The sequence below is a fragment of the Pyxicephalus adspersus genome, chromosome 5 (assembly GCF_032062135.1).
Source record: "Pyxicephalus adspersus chromosome 5, UCB_Pads_2.0, whole genome shotgun sequence".
Lineage (NCBI taxonomy): Eukaryota > Metazoa > Chordata > Amphibia > Anura > Pyxicephalidae > Pyxicephalus > Pyxicephalus adspersus.
Genome location: NC_092862.1, coordinates 501,485 through 526,482, shown reverse-complemented (window position 1 = coordinate 526,482; position 24,998 = coordinate 501,485). Strand labels below are relative to the sequence as shown.

The 24,998-nt window shown below is 42.0% G+C and overlaps 2 protein-coding genes across 2 annotated transcripts; both read right to left on the bottom strand.

Annotated features, from left to right (window-relative positions):
* Positions 1 to 2,018: 2,018 nt before the first annotated feature.
* LOC140331858 (cytochrome P450 2C29-like) lies at positions 2,019 to 18,590 on the bottom strand. The gene is made up of 5 exons (XM_072413192.1): positions 18,572 to 18,590; positions 14,054 to 14,214; positions 7,368 to 7,541; positions 6,276 to 6,417; positions 2,019 to 2,119 (listed from the first exon to the last, which is right to left on the bottom strand). The coding sequence occupies exons 1-5, from the start codon at positions 18,576 to 18,578 to the stop codon at positions 2,019 to 2,021; spliced, it is 585 nt and encodes a 194-aa protein (XP_072269293.1). The 5' UTR covers positions 18,579 to 18,590.
* A 1,657-nt stretch (positions 18,591 to 20,247) lies between these two features.
* On the bottom strand, positions 20,248 to 24,710 carry LOC140330409 (cytochrome P450 2C20-like). Its single transcript, XM_072410529.1, has 2 exons — positions 24,273 to 24,710; positions 20,248 to 20,509 (listed from the first exon to the last, which is right to left on the bottom strand). Exons 1-2 carry the CDS (start codon positions 24,486 to 24,488, stop codon positions 20,273 to 20,275), a joined length of 453 nt encoding a protein of 150 aa, XP_072266630.1. The 5' UTR covers positions 24,489 to 24,710; the 3' UTR covers positions 20,248 to 20,272.
* Between the last annotated feature and the right edge of the window lie 288 nt (positions 24,711 to 24,998).

The window sequence follows — 24,998 nt, the reverse complement described above, 5'->3', positions numbered from 1 at the left end:
GGAACCAGGTCCAATGTAATCTCACAAAAGCAGTTGCCCAGCAGAAGAGGTTTGCGGATTGCCATAGGTCCCCTGAGCCCCAGTTTTAACCCGGGGATCTGGTTTGGGTGTCTACCCGCAATATTCCTCTCCGCCAACCTTCAACCAAGTTAGGACCCAAGTTTATCGGTTCATTCCCCATATCAGAAAAAAAGAAATTAGAGTAGGTTATAGGGTTAGGCTTCCCAATTCCTTGAGAGGGGTGGACACCTTCCATGTTTCTTTATTAAAATCTGCTACTGACTCTGCTCCCCTTTCAGATCCCCCTCCTCTGTTTGAGGTGCAGGGAGCACCCAATACGAAGTAGAGAGTATCCTGGACTCTCATAAGGTGCGTAACTCCCTGCAGTACCCTAATAATTGGAAAGGGTATGGACCAGAGGAGAAGTGCTAGGTGCCTACAGCATACACACGATGGAACTTGTGCTGTTTTTTACCGAGTTTTACCGGGATCACTTGGCATTCCCAGCATCTCTGCAGACGTGCACAGTATGCACGCAGTATTCCTGCGGGCATGCACAGTACAGTATGTCCTAGGGGTCCTGCTGTAAAAGGGGTGCCTCTTGTACCCCCTGGGGATGAGGCAGCTGGCTCCCTAGCCACAGGGCGGGGCATGTGTATTTTGAATTCATATTTCAATATGCTTTTCCAATCTAATAGTGCCATGTGGCGCAATGTGATTGGGCATGCTGCCCATTTAATGAGACCCTGTCATTAGCACCCTTGCCCGTTATAGCCTCTGTGTTACAGTGTGCTTGGGTATGTACTTATGTTGGATTACCATTTTGACCTTTGTTGTCTTCCCCCTGTGCCTTGTCATCAGCTCAGGCTTATTACTAGAAGCGTCCCGACCTGATCATTGACTTTGAATTAAATTGATTTGTGTGCCCAAGCGCATTACAGTTCCTCCTAGTTTGAAGGTCAGTAAGGTGGCCCCTTGGCAGTTATTTAGGAGATGTCACCTTACATTGGTGGTCAGTATGGGGGGGCTTCCTAATGTTTGTGATCAGTGAGAAACCCCCTTACACTAAGCAGGGTACTCATTTGTGATTCATGGGAAAAGTCACAATTACAGAGCTAGAACAAATAGTGGAAGGTTATTTACTTAAGCGATGAGAGAAAAAATGTAACTGCCCCAACTCTGATCTTCTCATCGGTTCCAGAACATTAAGAACATTACATGGGATATCAATCTGCCATTGTTCATACCTAACAGAACCGCTAATGACCTCTGAATAATCCATAGTCATAAAAGCAGCAATGTCCCCCAACACTTTCCCAAAACTTTTCCTTATATTTTATATGTACACACATCAAATACTGATTTCTGTTCGTCTACATTGTTACATTTATTGGTGAACTTGCAGGTAAACCCCACCATCCCAGTGTAATAAAAAATGGGAGGCTCCCATAGAGAAAGTCTCATCTGCATATACTTGGCTTGGCTTATTACAGATTACTTGGTGGCCAATGTTCTTGGAATGGCGCACAGCTCAGTATTCATTATAATCTCATTTTTATTAGCATACAGCCATTTGGAATCATGTCGCTCAGCTCCTGGAGGCAACTTTAGGGTGAATTTCTGCAGCAGAGCGGAGAAAAGAAGAAAAAGCATCATTCGGGCCAATATCTCCCCAGCACAAACACGCATACCTACAGAAATAAAAAAGGGAGAATTGAGCAAGAGACAGACTGACAAATATATGGCTGTTTTCAAAAAAATTATAGCAAAATGTCAAAATGTCTGAATTCAGAAGGGGACAGTATTTTGGTTACACATCCACATAGCAGAATAAACTGACAGTAGGGCCAATCGGTTTGCTCAGACCAAGTGAGTACACAAAGTTTAACTTCAAAGAAAACAATGTAACTACAGGAAACTTATACCATTTATTACAAATAATGATATGATGTTTATTGTCTTATACAAAATAAATAAAAAATGAGTGAGGTCTGTCCTAAATATAAAACCAGACTCTTTCACAGGCTTAGGTCCTGGCAGAAAATGGGTGAGCAGCAAGGGCATGAGCCAGGTGGGCGCAATGACTGTGTCACCTCATCAATTTCTTTCTGGACCTTCACTGAAAGATAAAAGTCAGATTTCATGTAAAAAGGTGGACATTCCAGATGTAGATTTCAATATTTATTGTGCATTATTGGCCTATAACGTTTTTTGTTTCAGCTTTGTCCCAATAAGACATAAAATCAAATGATATCATAGGAAAATAGGAGCGGGGTTTTTTGGCAAATAGTGCTTACTTGTATTTCTAAACTTTGAATAGGGATATACCAATAAAGTGAATTCAGGGTGACTGATACTTAAGCTGAATATCTGTTAATGTTATTGAAAAATCAGTTATTCAATCAACATGTTCATACCAACGTCCTTAGGGGGATGCTCATACATAGTAATGACATAAGTAAACTTTAGGGTTGGTCAAAGAACATATATATCATTATATAATGATAGTGAATCGGTATATTGTGAAGGTAAGTAGCTGCTCAATAAATACATAGCTCAAGTTCAAACAAAAACTTTTTTGGAACTACAGGTAGTTTATAACAAAATATCTTTCAATAAAGATTACCTTACTCTAGAGAGTTATAAATGTCAGCGTGGGATAAAAAAGCAATACAGCCAACAGTTAGCGTGGTCCTTGGGTGAAAAAAAAACGCTAATGAAGCAGGAAGCAAATCTTTGTAGGGGCAGCAGAAGGATATCTTAGTATGTTAACGTTCCGACCATGCATATGGCGCGTTTTACCGCAAGTTGCTGCAATTTTACATAAGCGTTTACAAAAATTGTACTTTTAACTCTTTCAAGAAATAAGCACAGGGGTACATAAAACCCCTTCCACATTCCCTGAAGGGGTTAAAAATATATGTTAAAAAAACATTAATGTTAAAGTATTTTATTAAATATATGTGTTTTTTATACCTAAACTTTTTATTTATTTTTTTTTACAATTTATCCAATAATCACAGGATGATTCCCACAGCTGCATTCAGGACAAGGCTCCCCATTCGCCCCTAGTGCTTTGTGATTGCCTGAAAAAAGGGAAACCCTGATTACAGCAGAGCAATCAGAAGAGTTGTGCTTTGCTGACAGCTCTGCTCTCCTGATTACTCACGCAGCCCTCGAGGAGCTATGACATGTTATTTATCCAAAAAAACATACTAGAGTGCCTCTAGGGCTGTGGGAGTAATAAGGAGAGCAGAGCTGTCAGCATAGCACAACTCTGCTGATTGCTCTGCTGTCATCAGGGTTTCCCTTTTTTCAGCCAATCACAAAGCACTAGAGGTGAATGGGGACCCTTGTCCTCATTTAACCCCTAGTGCCCAGGGATCCCACACTGTCAGGAGGAGTCCCACAGCTGTGCTCATGTCATTAATGCAGCCGTGGGAATCATACTGTGGGAGTCTTCTTTTTACACATATTTATAACCCTTTCAGGGAATGAATAAGGGGTTTTATGTACCCCTGTACTCATTACCCAGGATGGGGTGGTGGAGATCTGGGAGTCTCTTTATTAAAGGAGGCTTCCAGATTCCAAAGTCCTGCTAAAAAGCTTATAAAAGCCCCGATTGTTTTCAATAGAAGCTTTTATAAAAAGCCTAAAAATGCTTGTAAAAGACTCCCTTGAATTCATTGGGCGCGGTTTCCGGTGTTTAAGGTAAAGCTCATGAACGTGCCTCAAGGAAATGTCTTGGTGTATATTAACTCATTGGCATGCATGTGGATTTAAAAAATGGGCTTTTAAAGCCTCAGGTTAAACACTGGAGAAAACGTCCCTGTATACTAAACCTTAGTAAGTCACGTGCGTGCATCAATTATTACCTCACTGCACCAGTGTAAACAAATCAATGAGTCTACTTCCGCCCTTACCCATAGTGCCAGCAATCCGTGGCTAATCGAGCCGCTCAAATACATAAAGCAGATCGACAATCCACACTGTGGATTAACGAAGGAGGAGTTATCCAAACACCTGCAGCGGCTGGTGATGGCCAACCGAGTTATGAGACTCTGGGTCCCCCGCTAGCCACAAGGGACGGGCACTAGAGGGAGGAATGGGGGTAGGAAAAAGGTCAGGAGCCTATTGTAGATGGATTAGGGAGGCGTGTGATGGGTGTATCTATAGCTGCAAGGAAATACAGAGTACTATGTGTGTATATTGCTGCAAGGAAATGCAGATCGCCATATCAGTGATGCGAATAAAGAGGAATTCAACCGATATCATTGATGAAAAGTAAACTGAAATCAAATAACAAACATTATAGACAACTTAATGATAATATGAGTAGTAATGGCAAGCATATTTCAACATACAAGCCAGCAATAATCATAGTAATAATAGCCCACATCATTGTCATACAAACATATCCTTGACATCAGTGAAACACTTTTGGATATTTGTAACAAAGGTTTAAAACCGAAGTGATTATGACCTTTTTTAAAAACAAGGGCTAATTTTCCAAAAGATATAACGCAATTTAAGGAAAGAAGAAGGGGGTTCCACTTTCCCCATAACGGATAATATCAAATCTAAAATACACATCAAACAAGCTATATTACAATGTGTGTTGCAATATAAGTATACCAGGATTGAGCTAATGGTCTGATACTGTTATAGGTATGAATATTCAAGAGCCATAGTCATTAGCTGACTGACTGATGAATTTGATCAAACGTGCCCAGATATTTAAGATACGAGAAGGAAACATCAAAGGAAAATCAAATGAGACAAACCTCTGAAAGTTTCCTGGACCATCACCAAGTCACCAAGACTTCCGCATCAGATCCTTTATAGGTAATTTACATAAAACAATCCACTTATTTGTTTGGCCTCCACAGTCCATGAAAATTCTAAACTGCACCCCTTACCTGGGGTGTCTATATACAGAGACCTTGGCATTGTGGCCCAGCACCCCTTCAATCCACCCTGGCATCCTAATGATGACATCTCATGTTTACCCAAAGAAGCCAGAAGGTGGAGATTCTGGTGGGAAAGGGATTCAGCTATTCAAGGATGGGATTCCACTCTGCCCCACCTCCTGACATCAGAAGTCCCACCTACTGATAGTAAAATCCCCTCCTACTGGGAGCAGAAGCCCCCCCACTTTGCATCTTGGCTATTGGCCGGATATGCATAAAGCTCATTATTTCAGTTTTTTTCAGTTTTCATTCAGTTTATTCAAGATATATAAAATGAATCCTATCAAGGTATTTTTTTCCCTTTTAGTTACTTTTATATACAGTTCAAAGAATAGCACGTCTGTATGACAGGTACAAAAAAATGTTCTGGTCAGAAAATTCTCTCCTGTGTCCCCTATGCACTTTGTGTGTTATGTCAAAGAGCACGCCTAGTTCTTATTATATTACAGGGTGACCAACTATTTAGTTGTAAAGATGGAAAGTGAGAGTGGGAGGAGTTGGTTTGTTTAGAAAAAGATCACTGGGCAAGGCGGACACCACTCATTCCACTAAGATTCTCCATGTCTCAGGAGCTAAGGATGGCACTGTGTCTCATTAGGGTCCCAGGTTCAAATCTTGGCCAGGACTCTATCTGTATGGTGTTTACAGGTTATCCCCGTGTTTGTGTGGGTTTCCTCCGGTATCCTTCCACATTCCAAATACATGCAGTTAGGTTAATTGACTTCTCCCAAAATCGACTGTGGTAATGACATATATCTATGGTAGGGACATTAGATTGTGAGCTCCTTTGATGAACAGCTAGTGACATGACTATGGACTTTGTACAGCGCTGCATAATATGTCAGCACATTATAAAAACTAGATAATAATAATTCCAGTTCAGGCAAATCAAATTACATTTTTCTGTTGACATTCATCAACATTCAGGTACATATAAAAATAAAACTTTATGGGGGAGGAATAGGATAGGAAAGGGTGACAACCCCAGTCAGTTGTTCCCCCAATGAAGTCTCTGGCCCATTAGGGAAAATAACTTTCAAAGGGAAACTTTTACTTAGTTGTCAAAGAAGCAATGAAACCTCATTGGAAGAATCTTCCCCACCTTTGGTTCCGGCTCTGACTTTTGCATTTCCTATCACCATTTGTCCCTATACAATTTGTGAGCTTGGATCTCCCCGCCAGGAGCTTAAACTGTGATAAAGACCTGGCAGGGTTTTGGTCTTCTAATTTGTACATTGATCATTGTGAATTTATGACAGATCAGACTTTCTTACTATTTGCTGCACGGTCAGTCATTGATCTTACCCTGGACATCAGGATAGTGAGCCATGAGGACCAGGATGAACTTCAGTGTGGAAGCAGTGGTCTCAGATCCTGCCGATAACAATCCCACCATAATATTAGGGAGACTCAAGTCACAGAAATCTGGGTACTCTTCATGCTCCATCTATACAGAAAGAGAATACACAACAGACACAATGGAGGAGAAAGCTACAAACATCAGCTAAATTCTACAGGAGGGCTGCAAGATTTGTGTATGAGAGTTGTGTTTGTTTTGCAACATCAGGGAGAGGAAAATGTGAAAAGAAGAGATGAGAAGAGAGAAATAGCAGCAGAAGACAAAATGGGAGAGGGGAAGGGGAAGGAGAAGAGAGAAATCAAAAGAGAGCAAAGAGACAATGAAAAGAGAATGTAAGTAGATAAGAGGAAAAGAAAAATATTTAAAATAGAGAAGAAAAGTGAAAGAGAGAGGAAAAAAAGAAGAACTAATCGGAGAAGGAAAGGAAGAGGAATGAAGAAATAATAAAAGATGAAAAGACAGCAGTAGGAAGGACAGAGGTTATAGAAGAAAAGAAAAAAGTAGAAATGTTATGAGAAAGAAAGATTGAAGGAAAAATTAATGGTAACAAGAGTAAAGAGGGGGATGGAGAAAAGGAGACAAAGGACATAGGGGAGATAAAGGATGATAGCAAAAGTTAGAGGAGAGCAGAGAACAGAAAGGTGGAGAAAAAAAATGAGAAATAAAGAGAAGGAGATTGGAAGAGCAAATGAGAAGGGAAAGGAGAAGAGAAGGAAGGAGAGAAAATAAGACAAGGAGCCTTGCTTTGGCCTTCATCTGGCTCTGGGAAAGGAGAGAGAATATTAGACAGGAGATGGGATATAGAAATCATAGATTTACACTTTCAATGTTCACTGTACTCATATGACATTGGGCTGTTCATCATTAGAGGGCGGAATATAAAGTGTACAGAGCCATTTAAAGCTAAAACCTTATAAACATGAAAAGTCAGACTACCATTCCACAAAGTAATCTTGTGTCTGATTGGCTGGTTTATTGCAATATGTGCAGTGCTTATCAATGACTGAGGATGAAAGGATGAGGATCAGTGTACTCACCTCCTTCGTCTTCAGCAGGTAATGGTCGATGAAATCTCGGGGGGCCTCAGGATTCAGGGTGCGTTTGTGCTCCTCAATGTACTTCAGCACAGATTTCTGCAGATAGAGCTGTTCCTTAAAGATGATGTTTGGTAATATTGGCAGCTTGAGGAGTAACGGGAAGATGTTACAGATCTGCAGGAGACAAATAGAGTAAAGTCATTACGTAGAACTTAAGGATATAAGTGGTGTGCCCCAGGGTTCAGTGTTGGGACCTTTATTGTGTAACATCTTTATAAATGATATGGAGTTTGGGATTAAAAGTACCATTTCTGTGTTTGCAGATGACACCAAACTATGTCATGGAATGAAGTCCATACAGGATGTCTATAATCTACAAGCAGACCTGGATGTACTGTGTGATTGGGCAGCCAAGTGGCAAATGACATTTAATATAGATAAATGTAAAGGTATGCACTTGGGGCTAACAACGTGTATGCTTCATCCTGTCTAGGGGGAATACATTTGGGGTAGTCAGAAATGGAAAAGGATCTAGTCCATGGAAATGGTCCATATAGAGAACTCTCTTCCCAATTATTCACTGTGAGATCATTACAAAGAACAAGGTGGCGCTCGTTGGCCCTGATTTATGAAAGCTCCTCAGGGCTGGAGAGAATACATTTTCAGAAGTGAAGCTGGGTAATCCAGCAAACCTGGAATGGATCTGGTCCAGGATTCAAAACTAATGATTTTAGAAAAAATCCTTTCCATGTTTTCTGGATCACCCTGCTTCACTTCTGAAAGTGTATTCTCTCCAGTCTTGGAGAGCTTTCATAAATCAGGGCCTTTGTGTCTGGAGAAAAAGAAGTTTATTCTTCAGGTAAGGAAGGGATTCTTCACTGTAAGGTCTGTGAATGTATGGAATTGGCTCCCTCAGGAAGGAGGTTTAGCAAGTTCAAAAGATTGGTTTAAAAAAAGCTGGATGATTTCTAGAAGCACAGAATATAACTGGGGATTAAGGATTTAAAGTAAAAATAACAGTCACTGCTGATCCAGGGAACATCCGATTGCCTCATGGAATCAGGAAGGATTTTTTTTCCCCTGTTCAAGCAGATTGTACCCCGGGGTTTTTTTGCCTTCCTCTGGACCAACTATGTCTTATATGGTTTTATATCTGGGATATAAATATTTCCCTAGTGGTTAAACTTGATGGACTTATGTCTTTTTTCAACCTGACCTACTATGTAACTATTAGGGATAAGCGAGCAAGATTTGTAATTTCGATCTTGTGGCAAATCGGGCCTTTCTCGCTTACCGAACTTTGAAGCGAGACCGGCCTTGTTATTTGCCATGAGGTTGTGTTCTCGCCGAACAAATAAGGGAAAAAGCAGGAGGCGGTAACGGCGTTTATTTCTGCCGGGAATCGCGGCTGGGAGCGAGTCATTTGCTTCCAGGATGCACATCAAGGCCCAACAGCCAATCAGGAGAGATCTGAGCACAGGCACTGTCACTCCATCTTGTGTTCTGTGTGAAGGATAGAAGCAGGGAGAGACATGCATTGTGACAGGAACAGTTTAGGAGCCTTTTGTATATCTGTATAGATACGGATATAGTAGTTTTTGAAGCTACCTATACCTATTTACCAAAGACGCCCGTTTGGGACAGAAAAATTTCTGTCCTACTATAAAAAAATACAGATATTTCAGTGTTTGATACCTCTTCCTAGTTACCATAGAAACCGTTTAGTACAGGTGCATTTTTGCCCAAATAAGTAAAAGATGAGCCGTAGACGCAGCGGAAGGCGTGGCGCTGCGTGACCTGCCGCATCTTGCAGGGGGCATACTCCCCGGGAGTCCACCACTGTATGACAGCAGCACCAGCAAACTGTTGGAGGCAGCAGCACAAGTTGTCAAACAGGTCTGAGATGTGGTAAAGAACGAAGGTGACACCAAAGAGAGTAGCCCAAAATTAAAGTTTGGTAAGCGAGTTCCCTCTTGAAGGCCCAGCCTGAGGATGAAGAAGAAATAAAAGACAGGCTTTTGTGAGGCCAAATGAATCTTTGATAAAAAAATTAAGCTTTATTTGTATTAAACATCCTAAAAGCTAGACAGAGACCGCCTATGCTAGCCCTTTTTTAACAAAAGAGTTCTGTTCTAGCAATTTTATATACAATTACAGCAGTATATATGAGTACAAGGTTTGATATCCCTGTACAACGCGTTTTGCCCCATGGGGCTTTTTCAGGGGTTTGGGAGATCGTAATTGAATTGCTGAAACCTTAAACCAGGGAAGAGGCCATATCGTCCCTATCATGCCTCAAGTGGATGAAAAGGATAAAAACAAACTTGGGTTCTTTTTCCATTCTTATTTGTTTTAGAAGATAGCGGTTGGGAATAGCAGCACTAACTGCTGGCAGCCATCCAGATAGAGGGGGACGTCTCAAGCTAATCCAGAGGAAGAACTGGTTTTTATCCTTTGCAAATTCATTGCAAATTTCAGAGCAGGAGGCAGACTTTGAGACCCTTGGAGAGTGTGGTCAGCACTTGCTGGGGGAGGGTTCTGGATCAGTGGCTGCATTTGCAGAGGTTGGCTTAGATGAAAATGAGGATAATGATGACCGTGATGTCACCTGGGAACCACCGGTGCATGTTGTTAATATTATTAATATTACACAGTATTTATATAGCGCCATCATATTACGGAGCGCTGTACAAAGTCTAAAGTCGTGCCACCAACTGTCCCTCAAAGGAGCTCACAATCTAATGTCCCTACCATAGTCATATGTCATCAATGTAGTCTAAGGTCAAATTTTGGGGAGAAGCATGTAACCTCATTGCATGTTTTGGGGATGTGGGAGGAAACCTGCAAACTCCATGCAGATAGTGTCCTGGCCTAGATTCAAACCTGGGATCCAGTGCAGCAAAGGCCAAAGTGCTAACCCCTGAGCCACCGTGCTGCCCAATGGCTAGCAGCTGCCCAAGGGCACCGTGCTGTAAGGGCTAGCAGCAGTTCCGAAACAGACATAGAGGAAAGGCAGCAGCAACAGACTCGGGGTGGAAGGGTCCGCAAATCTGCCTTATGTGAGTCCCAAAGAAGAGACAGATGAGTGGGCACAAGCAGGGGAACAGTCAGAGACCATATGACCTTAAGGGAGATGGAGCTGGAGCAGACGCAGGGCACCCAGCAGAGGCAGGCAAAGGAAATGAGCAGCAGAGTGGTTGCTTGCACCTCTCCAGTGTGGTCTTCGAAAGACGATGAAGGGTGCGTAGCAATCTGCATCCACAGAGGACAGTCCGGATCACATTTGGGTACAACATCCCTGCTTTCCCACATGCGCAAAAACCACAAACCAAAATGGGAGCAGTACTTGCGTTGTCTTGAAGGAGGTGGAACCTCAACATTGTCTGCTCTTCCACCTTTATTGACTCCTTCTCCACCTCCAACTGTCATTGCTACTACATCTCAGGAGGGTGGTGCCAGCCAGATTTCTAGCAGCGATGAGATATCAGCTTCTACCTGCAGGTTTCGTAGCGTCAGATGACATTTGTTGCCACAAGATAGGTACTCCAGTGACCCCTTTAGCTCCCAGTCTTTTCAGCCTACTCTACTGGAGTTCTGCGCATGGCATCAGGCTATGGGCCCAACGGTCAAAGAGTCATTGAATTCAATTCACGTCTAGCAAAACAATTGTCCTTGCAGCTGTACTGTCATACAGAATTGTGGACTCCCTTCCATGACCTGATGGCCTGGGCCGAGCTGAGATGGAATATACAAAGCAGGCATTATATGTAATAGAAAACCTCTCCGGGGCATTGGCATTCTCGGTGTTTAGCCAAATCTACGTCACCGTGGACAGCCGGACAACCAGGCACAGAGTGGGAAGCTAACTGTCCTTCACCGCTCACTGGGTGGCCTTGCATAGCTCAGTGGGGGGTAAAGAGGCATTACACCACCTGGTACACCCACCAAGGGGTGTTGTAGGAAAGCATGAGCCAACCTATTTCTCTCCCTCCTCCTCCTCCTCCTGCATTTACATTTCTGCTGCATCCAGGAGGCCAACAAACTGCAGATGAAAACCCCCAGTACTGCCACACTGATATGTATCATTGCCTTTGCCTAATTTTTCAGCTAAGTATTGTAAGATTGAGGTTGGCATTCATGTCATCCACTTCATGATGCAAACTAGCAATGTTGTCTACCTTCCTAATGCTTTGGGCACCACAGACCACAGCAACAGTGCTGACGCACAAAACATCTTGATCTCGCCCTCCTACGTTTAATCACAAATTTCAGATGTTTGTATTACACACTTCTGGGTGGCATTGATGATGCACTACACCCAGCTAGATGCCAGTTACCAATGCAGTCCCCACTCCGTCTCATGGCCCACCGCCTCATCCTGTTGCTGCTGCTGCCGCCTATCAGTACTCCATTTACTAAAATTGCATTACACACTTCTGGGTGGCATTGATGATGCACTACACCCAGCTAGATGCCAGTTACCAATGCAGTCCCCACTCCGTCTCATGGCCCACCGCCTCATCCTGTTGCTGCTGCTGCCGCCTATCAGTACTCCATTTACTAAAATTGCATTACACACTTCTGGGTGGCAGTGACGATGCACTACACCCAGCTCTAGATGCCAGCTGTGAAGAGGATAGATGCAGGGAGAGACTTGTAGTGTGACAGGAGCCTTCTTAGTTCGTTGTTAACTGCATAGTTCAGTGTTTTATAGGGTATTTTTTTGAGCTTTTTGAGCTACTAACTAGTCAGTTTTGTTAAATTGTCAGCAGTCAGCACATTTAGTGCAAGTTATGTTATGTGTATTACACTCTTAGGTGCTGTTCACCAACTGCACATGCACCTTCAGTACAATTGTGGTTGCTGCTACTTGTAGTGCCTCACATAGCTATTCAGTTTTGTTAAATTGTCAGAGGTCAGTACCATTAGTGTAATCTATATTGTGTCATCTTTTTTTTACACTTTACGTTCACTAAAACTAAATAAAATCAATTTCAATTCCTATTTACCAAAGAAGACCGTTTGGTACACTGAAATTTCTGGCCAACATTAAAATAAATACAGATTTTTTTTAACTACATTAGCAATTTATTTGGAAATAGACAAATGTACAGTATTGTACAAAATGCCCAATATTTAAAACAATTGTATTAAACAAACCAAAGTAGCTATAATTTTTACAATGCTGCATTTTAACAGACTATGCTTAAACCCAAAAATAGAGTAGAGGCACATTGAGTTGTTCTGTGCTTAATTTTTTTCATATATAAATGTACTAATAAAAAAAAAAAAACAACAAATAAACTCTAGCCAATACTTTCTGAAGTATTTAAGCAGGCATAGAACTGTATCATTATTAGAGTAGTTCTCTTCCTTTCAAATGGTCATTATTTGTTATGAATCCTACTAGTAAGCTGATACATAAGAGAACCAAATATAATATTGTTCTGTAGTTCTCAAAACAAAGAGGACAAACAACTAACAATGTAAAGTCAGCAAAATTTAGATACCAAACATTCCTTCACAGTGGATGTTCAATGAGGAAGAAAACCACCAGTCTTTATGGAAAACAAGTACACATCACCCACCTGTGTATCAAAAACATCCAAAACATACCGCATTGGTGGGACAAAATATCTCCTAACGACAGCCAAGGAGCCAACAACACTAGAGGGTGACTTTTAGGATCCCTTTGTCTTCAAGCACCACCAGTTCACGTGTAGCGCCACGCTTTCTCAATCTCCTAATGTTTATGCTGCCTTCTGTACGCTGTCCATCAAGCAAAAATCCTGTTTGCCTGCTGTCACTTTGCCTGCCGTTTTGTGGAAAACCACAAAGTCTTTTGGAACTTTTGTATTTGTCCCTCGTTGCCACTGTTCTCTAGCAAATTTGGTGGTATAGGGGCTTTGCTATTAGTGATTAAAGTCAGCCTACTGACTTTATTAGAATTCGCAAAATTGGTCCGCCGAACTTTCACGGACCTATCGGACGTTTAAGAACATTTTCGCAAGACTGTCCTCACAAGAGTCCTTCTCACTCAACCCTAGTAACTATGAAACTATGTTTTTACACTTTGCAAATCATTCCTGAAACATTTACTTAAAAGGTCTTTCTGATGTGAACTTTATTTAGTTGCTTACCAGGTAGTACCCGGGCTACAAAGGAGATAGGGACTGTAGGTTTGTTCTTAAGTTGAATTTGTATGTAAGTCAGAACAGGTACATTATTTTAATAAAAACAATAAGGACAGATGTTTGTCTCAGCATAATATTAGGCAGTGTGGTGTCAGTTACTGTATAAAATCCTCACTGTGAGTTAATCACAAACAAAGCAGAGAAAAAAACTTTATGGATCCAACACATTCATTAACTTCTGGAGCAAGCTGTACTTTGATATGCCAAAAGAAACAACTGCAGATGAGAGTCTCCTCATCTGAGTAAATTTTGTACCTGACCTCCTCTATACAAAATTTGAAAATTCAATGCTGAATGAGATTCTAAAACCCCTGATCCACCAGCTTACCCCAAAACCTGACTATTGGCCTCATTCCCTAATCCTACTTATTACCCTGAATAAATACAATTACTACTTACTGTACCTGGAGTCATAGACATAACATAAGATCCAATTCTTCATAATCATTTACCATTTCATCCTATAATGATAAATCCACCCCAATAACCTACCATATATGAATGGGAAAAAATTATTTTGATGTGTCCGATGGCACGCGTCATCAGCTCATGAAATTTTGGGTCTTTGTAGTCAAAATGTTTCCCAAACAGCACTGAGCTCATGATATTCCCCACAGCACAGGATAGGATCAGCATCGGATTGAATGGTTTTCCTAAATGACAAAAAAGAAATAAATCCAAACCTGTGACAATGTAATATATTGTAGATTACTAATCCTTTGAAATATTTTATTTTAACCCAGTGATCCTGCCAGTAACACACTTCCTGTCATAGAGTGACAAGGGTTCCTTACCATAATATATCTCTGAAGAAGCATTGTCCTCCATACACCCAACAGACTGATTCACAATACACCAGCAATGGACAAACACAGACAATATACTGGGTGACAGAAGATACAATAAAAGTCTAAGAGGAATCTTGTGTAGTCTCGGACGTCTCTTCCTACAAATTTGAAGCCTGACCCAAAGTCCAACCATCAGGAAAAGACAAAAACAATGTCACCTGATATAGATTCAGGAATCCTTTACACTTAGTTTGGATGCTGAGATTCTTGTAGAATTCAGATAACTGCAGGAGCTGAGGGATGGAGGCAAGCTTCCCAGAAGCTTCTTCTGCACATTTGGTTAAGCAAAGTCCATCTTGCTCATGAGAAGATCACCAGGGAATGGCCAGCTAACAATCCCACATCTCTAATGCAACCCTCAAAACAGTCCAAATAATGACCAGTGTTCTCCCCAGAAATTTTTTTCAGCCAGGTGGTGAGAAGCTGTAGCCGGGTGGTAAAAAAAAAGGGTGTGTGGCAAAACACAGCAAATTTAGTTCTACCTTCTCCCAATTATTTGTTACAACTTTGTAATGTCTGCCCTGTTAGTATATACAATTTTTCCATTGTATGTATTTTGCCACAACTGTCCTATGCCGTGTATTGTGACCCAACTTACTAGTGTTCTAAATTTTAAGAATGTTTTCCTTTGTAGTAGTGTAATAGTATAATAAATGTGGTATAACAAGTTAGGCTTAGCTCATACTAGCAGCAAAAAACATTTACCCCTTCTGAGTGACTTCTGGCAACTGCTAGGGACCTAGGATTGGTAACAGGCTTTTTTTACAAAATTAGCCCAAAAGCCCATGCTGGCTCGGCTTCCACCTTTTCTCTGATGCTCACTTACACTGCCCATCCATGAGATTGAACACTTTTTTTACATTATAAGAATACCTGTGAAGGTGCATGCCCACAAGGAGCAGTGCAGAGCCTCTTGGGATATGTGACACAAATATCCCAGGAGGCTGCGGATTTCCCCTTTGGTCCTTACCAAAAAAAAAGCACATTTTTCCATTATATAACAGAAATTCACTCTTTAATATAATGTTAAAAATGTGGCGATGCTTTAATAGCATCATGCATGTGATATCAGATGGGGACAAGACAGCCAGTGACCCCCTCTTATCATTGCCCATATTCTATATAAAAACACTGTCTGTGACGTTTATCCGCAGTGTGTAATAATGTCATCGGCAGCGCAGTGTGATAGCTATGTGAGTGTAAAAGCTGCTTGTCATATTCTGCAGCCTAACAACTCGCTGTGTTCAAACCTTCATATCTCCTAATCCGTTGGTTGTATTAACTTAAAATTTTTAAGGCACACATAGAGGCATAGGAAAATGAAACTGTAGGTGCAAGTGGGGGACACTTGTGGCTAAACCTTTTTAAAATGTAATTAGTATGGCATTATGAGAACATAAATCTCTACTCAGCAAAGTTTGCTGCGTGCTCTGTTACACATATCTGTCTGCATCTTACCTCAAACCCCAATTTCTCCAGAAGTAAGAGGTGCAGGGAAACAAAAATATAGGTGGAAGTGGGAGACACGAGGGGCGATCACCTTTCATCACCATGGCATCATTACAACATTAAACTGTCCATCAAAATGCACTTCCTTGTTACACGACTGTAACCTTCCAGTACCTCAACCTCGATACAATTTAGTGGGCAGAGTCCATTTTCTAATGATGCCATAGTGATGAAGTTTTAGGGGATGTTAGTCACACGTTCCCCACTTGTACCTATATTTTTGGTTTCTTACACCTCCCCATTCCCCAATTGGGGTTTAGAATGTTAGATAAGTGGACAGAATGTGTCAATTTAAGACTCCTATTTGCACTTTCCCTCTGAAACAGCAACCCCAAAGTTCAGTTTTCATAACTTTTTACATTTGTGACCCCCATATCTTGAAATTCTTTAAAGCTGGGGGCTAATAGTAGTAACTAGTTGTAGTAACTAGTATCTATGAGGGTCCCCTGTGCACCCTGAAAATTACAAGTCATTGTGACATACAGTTTAGGAGATATGGAAGTTTGTACACAGAGAGCTGTGAGGATGCAGAATGACATGCAGACTTAACACACAGCTCTAGCAGATGATACATTTCACCGGCAGATTTTTTTTAAACAGCAATCCGACCTCGTGCTACCGTGTTTCCCTGATTATAAGGCATCCCCATTAAATAAGCCACCCCCAATTTTTGATAAAATAATTAAAATAAGGCACTCACCCGTGAATAAGACATCCTCCGATACCCGATCCTGTGTGTGTCTCCTCCTGGCTGCAGTGCAGAGCCAAACTGAAAGTAACAAGCCGGCACACGCGCCCCCACGATTCTGCACCAGGAAGCAAGCTACTGATCCCTGCCCTAATGGAGTTACCCGGCCGTACAGTAGAAAAAAAGGTAAGTCAGTGAACAGAAGGGGACAATCAATGGCATAGAGTGATCAGAAGGGGACAATCAATGGCACAGAGTGATCAGAAGAGAAGGGGACAATCAATGGCACAGAGTGATCAGAAGGGGACAATCAATGGCACATAAGTGATCATGATTGACTTTCAACAATAAATGTGTACTGTAGTCTTCTGAAAATAAGACCTAGGGCATATTTTGGCATTTCAAAAAATATAAGACAGTGCCTTATAATTGGGGAAACAGGGTATTAGATGGGGGTCGGGGCTGCCTGTGTCCCCTTCACATGAAGGCTGAACTGTGTGTGCTCACCTCTCATCCCAGCACCAATCCTCTGAACGGATGACACAGAGCAGCCTCACTGAGATACGTGCAGAGGATAAGAGCTGCCGAGGAGAGCTGGGCGGGGGAGGCACAGCAGCCGGGCGGAGCAACCGGCTAAAACCCTCTGGGGAGAACTATGAATGATACAACAAAGAAAAAAAAGTAAACCTCTGAACACAGCCCGTTGGGGGAATTCCTACAACAATGCAGGTCGGAAGAATAAAATCCATACAATAGAGAAATAGAATAGAGAAAGGGAACGGAGAGATTTTTTGCCAAGTTGCTTTACCTAATTGCATAAATACACAATAAAATGTGCTAAACAGAATTCTCCTGCCATTCATTTATATTAATCAGTCCATAACCCAGGTGGGAAAAAAAAATCTAAAAACGTACTAACCAAAGTTCTTCTGACATTTCAATGAAATAAAAAGGAAGATTGTTTCCCAACGCATTTTACCAAAAAGGTTTTTTTCAGGGGAGGTGGAGACAGGTGAAGGCAGTGCAATATGCGTCACATATAAAATACATAAATACTCCCAATTCTATAAGTTATAGCAAATGAAACAGTCTGGTCCACAGTACATTTTTGTTATATAGTATCCATCAATAAATTAAAATATCCATAACCTGTAAGAAACTTACCTGTCCTGTGAGCCCGCGGCGTCCCTGCGTGACGGCTTGCAGTGTGTCTCTCTCTGCAGGCGGAGGGATCTGTCCTGGCCAAACTACTGTTCGGCCAGGCGGCATCCCTTGCATCTCTATGGATGTGATTACAGAAAGTCCTGTTCTTAGCACTCCTTTGGGTGTGCAAAGTAGGGCACGTCCCAGGGGTGCTGTGGGAAGAGGTGCGCATGCTACCACGAGTGCCTCTTGTACCCCCCCAAGGCATGGCACTCGGCTGCCTTGCCACGGGGTGGGACATAGTTTGGGATTCAGTTACCCACCAATCAAATGGCGCCAGGTGGCGCCAGGTCATTGGTCACTCTGGCCATTTAAGGAGAACTTGTCCTGACCACCATTACCCGCTATATGCCTCTGTGAACACAGTGTGCTTGGGTGTGTCCTTGTGTTGGTCTATGTTAATCCCGTTTGTCATTTCCATAGCGACCTGGTCTGAAACCTGACTCTTGCCTGAACTCTTCCTGCCCTGACCTTGGATTTTTCCTGACCTGCCTTTGCCTTACCCTCCTGTACTACGCTTATCGCACTTTGTCTTGTTTTATGACAATAATAAAACTTGATAAAAGGAAATTTGGAGTTGGCTGTGGTTTGTGTGCCCAGGTGCATTACATAACCTTACTATGTATAGTATCCCTATATGTATATAGGATTGTATCTGATTAAGGAATAACTGAGGTGAGTCATATATGATATATTGCAATGTTGGCAACCTTCTTTGGGTACAAACTGAGATTCAGGTAATGAAACATCATTTTCTCCAACCTTCCATCTCAGACACCAGTTGGTTAGTGATCAAGGTAATTGATTCAATGAGCTGTACTCCTGGGAAAGCCGTCAAATACAAATCTGTTTGTATGTATCGTGTTGTAAATGCAGCTCAGTAAGATTTTCAATGCCTTGAAGAATACAATCTCTGTAAGAGCAAACAGGTTGCCATATTTCACCATGCCTCAATGCCCAACAATTGTTGGCCACACCCCGTTCAGGCATTCCCAATGTTCACCATGTCATTCCCGCTCTGAGATGTTGACCATGTTCTTATATTTGATTGCGGGTATTCTTTTCCATTAGACAACGGGGTTCCCAAGCTTCCAGATTTCTGATTATTAGAGAACTACAGCGAGGCCTTATTAGGAAACTGAATCCCTAAACAGGTCAGCAATGGTTTTTGTGTGCAAAGTATGTCTATTAATAATAATAACATTATTAATTATGATAATAATACATTTCATGGCTTTTCAGTTTTGGCTGGAATATATAGTCAGCAGAAATATCTTTTCTTCTTTTACATTCCACATTTCTATAGCTTGGAAGATATCACTTTATTGCAGTTTGTTGTGCAATATTTGTTATTCAGTTTTGTTTTTACTATTTTGCTTGTAAAACTTTATATAATGCTGAGGCCGAATACATTATTATTACCATTATTATGATGATGGTGATGATGATGAACTATGGACTCCATACAATGTATTAATAAATGTATTAGTAAAGCTCTGATCATTGTCCAGTGTGAACAAACCCTTTTGCCCCCTAGTAGATGTAATCTCAGCCACTAAAATGTCTTTAAGGTGTTCCAAGCTTTGGAAATCTGCAGCTTTGAATAAATGATCTCTGGTGATCCTGCCATGAAGGTCCATACAGTCCCGTGTATGGGGTGACACCACCCTGTGCACAGCAGTTTCTGATGGAGACAACTAGTGATGGGTGAATCTTCATAGGTTTGATTTGTTCCAGTTCAGCTAACATTCTTTGTCACAAATTAACCACCTTATCTTGCAAACTGCTTGACGTGGTTCCACCAATCGGCGCGTTGTCTTAACAATGAGCTCAGCACCGGGCAAAAGGCTACAAGCTTGTTATTACAGGGCACAGTGGGCAGTGTCTGTTTAATCCTCTAAGTTTGTGAAAAGGGCAAAGAGAACAGCTAAAGTTCCGATTAAATGTATGATGGATCGAAAGTTGAACCTAATCCCTACAAGCAGAGAAATTCCCTGCAACCACAATTTGAGGAAGCCATTGCAGAGGGGTTGTAAGAGATCAGCAGCACTGAGATGCAAAGGAGAAGGCTGTTCTTACCATATCCATAGGTGGGGAAATCTTCTCTTTAGCAAGGGTCGTTGAAATGGAGTCAAACCTCCACTACTTCCATGGCCATTACTATGGATTACCCCCTCTTCCCCCAGGGCCATTACTATGGATTACCCCTCTTCCCCCATGGTCATTGCTATGGACTACACCCTCTTCCCTCATTGTCATTACTAAGGATTACCCCCTCTCCCTCCATGGTAATTATTATGGATTACCCCTCTCCCTCCATGGTCATTGCTATGGATTACCCCCTCTTCCCTCACGACCATTACTATGGATTACCCCCTCTTCCCCCGCGGCCATTACTATTGGCTACACCCTTTTTCCTCATGGTCATTACTATAGATTACCCCTCTCCCTCCATGGTCATTGCTATGGATTACCCCCTCTTCCCTCATTGTCATTCCTATGGATTGCCCCCTCCATGGTCATGGCTGTGTTCTTACTGTATCCATTGGTAGGGAAATCCAATGTTGGAATAATTGGTCGAGCACTGAACTCCTCAGCATGGTTCACCAGGGCATCCCTCACCGTCTCATAACCACAAAGGACTACCATCGGCTCAGACAGCATCCAGATGGTGAATATGGGGCCATATTTTTGGCTGAGCTGTCGTGGGTAAGAAACAAAAGGAAGTCAAAGATGAAAATCAAGCAGAATTCTTCTAAAAGGAGATTTGTGTTTACAGTGCAGCTCTGAAGATAAGTAGGACAGTACCCCCTCCCCCCCATGGTCATTACTATGGTTTACCCCCTCTACCCCCATGGTCATTACTATGGTTTACCTCCTCTCCCTCCATGGTCATTACTATGGATTCCCCCCCATGGTCATTTCAATAGTTTACCCCCTCTCTGCCATAGTCATTACAATGGATTACCCCCTCTTTGCCAATGGGCATTGCTATGAATTATGCCCTCTTCCCCCATGGTCATTGCTATAGATTACCCCCTCTTCCCCTATGGTCATTACAATGGATTACCCCTCTTCCCTTATGGTCAATACCATGGATTATCCCCTCTTCCCCCATGGTCATTACTGTTGATCACCCCCTTTCCCCCCAGGTCATTACTATGGATTACCCCCTTTCCCCTCATGGTCAATACTATGGATTACCCCCTCTCCCCTCATCGTCATTACTATGGTTTACCCCCTCTCCCCCAATGGTCATTACTATGTATTATCCCCTTTTCCCACATGGTCATTACTATTGATTACCCCCTCTTAGCCCATGGTTATTACTGTAGATTACCACCTTTTTGCACATGGTCATTACTATGAAATACCCCCTCTTCCGCCCGTGTTCATTACTATGGAATACCCCTTCCCTCCATGCTCATAACTATGGATTATCTCCTCTCCACCGCTAGTCATTACTATGGATTTCCCCCTCTTCCCCCATAGTCATTACTACGGATTACCCCCTCTCCCCTCATGGTCATTACTATAGATTACCCTCTCTTCCCCCATTGTCATTACTATAGATAACCCTTCTTCCCCCATGGCAATTATTATGGATCACCCCCTCTCCGCTTATGGTCATTACTATAGATTACCACCTCTTTGCCCATGGTCATTACTATAAATTACTACCTCTTCCACCTGTGTTAATTACTATGGAATACCCCTACCCCCATGCTCATTACTATGGATTACCCCCTCTCCCCCCATGGTCATTACTATGGAATACCCATCCCCCACCACTGTCATTTCTATGAATTACCGTCTCTCCCTAATGGTCATTAATATGGATTCCACCCCACTATGGTCATTACTATGGGTTAACCTTTCCCCCATGGTAATTACTATGGATTACCTCCCTCTCTTTATGGTCATTGCTATACTCCTGTTCCCTCATGGTATTCACTATAGATTACCCCTTTCCCCCATGGTCATTACTATGGATTACCCGTCTCCCCCACGTGTGACTATATTTCATTATTATTATTATTATTATTAATAAACAGGATTTTTATAGCTCCAACATATTATATATTGTCACCTGGGGTTTATTAACAATTTAACTTCAAAATATGTTTCAGTGCAAATCCAAACACCAATGTGAAGCTATGAACCCGGACAAAACACATGAAATGCATTGAGACATTTGCTTGTTTTGGCTGTGTGTGCTTTTGAAATAAAGTCACCCGGTGACTCGAGCTCAGCCCTGCACTTCGGTCAGTTTGTATACGTTATGACAATCTCATAGGTAAACTCACTTCTGCCCCAAGCAACCAGTTCAGGATTTCATAATCGCTGCATAAGAAGGGCAGAATATGCGTAAGAGGCGACATCCTATGAGTTTCATGCCCCCAAAACACGTAGTTCTACACTTGCCCTAATTATAAAGTGGAGAATGATATTCATCATTCACTGTAGGTGAATCTTTCATGAATTTTAAAAGACGGTGGTTGATTTACCAGCTGTGTGTTTTTAATAAAGGCCACATTCACTGTTTAATAGATACGCCTTAATCCTGAGTCGCTGGGTGTGCAGAGAGCCTCTCCTCTCAGATTATACAATGCTGATCTCCTGCACGGATTTATTGGGTCAGATGTGAGTTCCTTGACTCGATTCTCATAATAATCAGAAAGTTTTATATGAAGCTCTGAAAATATTCTTTTATAAAAAGACTCTCATTATTATTTTTGGTTTATTCAAATGTTAAAACTAAAAATCACCTGTGGAAAAATTTCAGAGGTATAAAAATGTAAAGGGAAAATAAAAAAAGAAAAGCAGTGATTGGCTGTGCTGGGTCTCCTGTGATTCACTCAAGTATAATCACATTCACTAAACACGCACCTAGAACAGCTAAACCCCCAACACTTAGCAGCCACCCCCCCCCCACCGGTATTACCCCCAGGCTGACCATCTGCAGCTTCTTTGGGCTCAGCATGGTGGCTCAGTGGTTAGCACTCCGGCCTTTGCAGTGGTGGGTCCCAGGTTTGAATCTCGGCCAGGACATTATCTGCATGGAGTTTGCAGGTTCTCCTCCTGTTTGTGTGAATTTCCTCCGGGTACTCTGGTTTCCTCAGTCATTCCAAAAACATGCAGTTCCGTTAATTGACTTTAGACTGTGATAATGACATATGACATATAGAACAGCTAAACCCCCAACACTTAGCAGCCAACCCCCCCCCCCACCGGTGTTACCCCCAGGCCGACCATCTGCAGCTTCTTTGGGCTCCCAGCTCTGCCTTCCATGTGCCAAGGATTGGATCTCGGACAGCACGGTGGCTCAGTGGTTAGCACTCCGGCCTTTGCAGCGCTGGGTCCCAGGTTTGAATCTCGGCCAGGATACTATCTGCATGGAGTTTGCTGGTTCTCCCTGTGTTTATGTGGGTTTCCTCCGGGTACTCTGGTTTCTTCAGATATTCCCCCCATAGCTGGGGTCCCAGAAGTAATAGTTACACCCCAAACTACAAATTTACAGCAATTTGTTATTCCACCTTTTTACCCATTAGGGGAAGAAGGAAAAATAGGGAATTGCTGGCATCATATTATTAAAAAAACTATTATAAACAATACAAAAAATAAATAATACCACAGAAAGCTAAAAAATGCTCTCATATAACCAAATAATGTTCCTTGTTTTTTCTGATGCGTTTCGCGGATAAAACTGCTTCCTCAGGGGAAGGAAAGGAAACTGCTATAAAGAACACGCATATAAGAAGAATTTACATTCTAATCAAAAATGAACCAGAAATGTATATTTTACCCAATATATTGCTTGATCACAATAATAACTCCTGGACTGTAAGCTCTTCAGGTTAGGCTCCTCTCCTCCCCCTGTGTCACTGTCTGGATCTGTCGTTTGTAACTTCTATTTAATGTACAGCGCTACGTAATATGTTGGCACTATATAAATCCTGTTTGATAATATTAATACCCCAGCAATATACAGGGAATACCTGGATGGATTATGGCCTCCATACCAGGAATAGAAAGGTATCACATGCTGCATTTATCATTGCGCTGCACTAAAAGGTCCCAAACAATCAGTCGCATTTGATATAAAATTTGCAATCTCCCTTTATTGGCAGCTCCATGAAAATGATTGGTGGATCCAGAGAATCAGACCGCAGTTATATGCAAATAATCATCCCTGCTGCTCTTAGCTCCACCCATTGTATTATTCTATTGGTCAGCAAGGCTGTCCGTCATGTTAAAGGGCCACTAGAGGGCATGAGAAGGGGTGGAGCTTAGTTTATATCCAACGCTCAAATTACCTGAATTCTCCAGATTTTTCAAACACTAAAATTAATAATTTTGGGAAATTCTGCAGTAAAGTTTTTACCAACAATAAATGTGCAGATTGGGGAGTGAAAAGTCTGGGTTTGTCATTGGGCATTTATGACCCAGCATGGTGACTTACCTTGGCGTAGTCCTTGTCTGATGTTCGGATATCCATATACTTTGGGGTGCCCAGGAAGGGTATCGGGGTGGGTCCAGGGGGCAGAATCTTGTACTGCTTGTACTGTCTCCACCATGATATGAAGAAGTGGATGGTGATGAGTAAAGTGATGAACAGAGAGAGGAGTGCAGAGAGTTCCATCTTCCTATAAAAGACACAAATATCCACATTCACCATGACAGTGCCTGATATTCACTGTGCAGCCAACATTTACCTCATTTCATTGGACCCGATGTATCAAAGCTCTCCAAGACTGCAGATCAACCATCAATGGAAGAACCTGGGTGACCTAGCAAACCTGGAATGGTTTTCTTTATATGTGCTATTATATAAATGCTTTCAATCCTAGACCAGATCCATTCCAGGTTCACTGGATCATCCAGGTTTGTTACAAGAACTGGAGACGTTCAAAGCACATTATTATCACAGCCAACAAACACTAAGAAAATCATCCCAGAACATTCACACAACATTCCCTCACATCAGTCTGCTGGGTGCGGAGTCATTCCACAAGGAGGGAACACAGAGATATTTACTGCACAGCAGGAGGAATGGGCACTCCGCATGCACTGTGAATATCATCTGCTTGTTAATATATTTATTGCCTACAGAGGGCAGCGACTAACAATTGGGGGCAGAAATATCCAGGACAGGAAAAGACCCTGATGTCAGAGGGAATTGTAAATA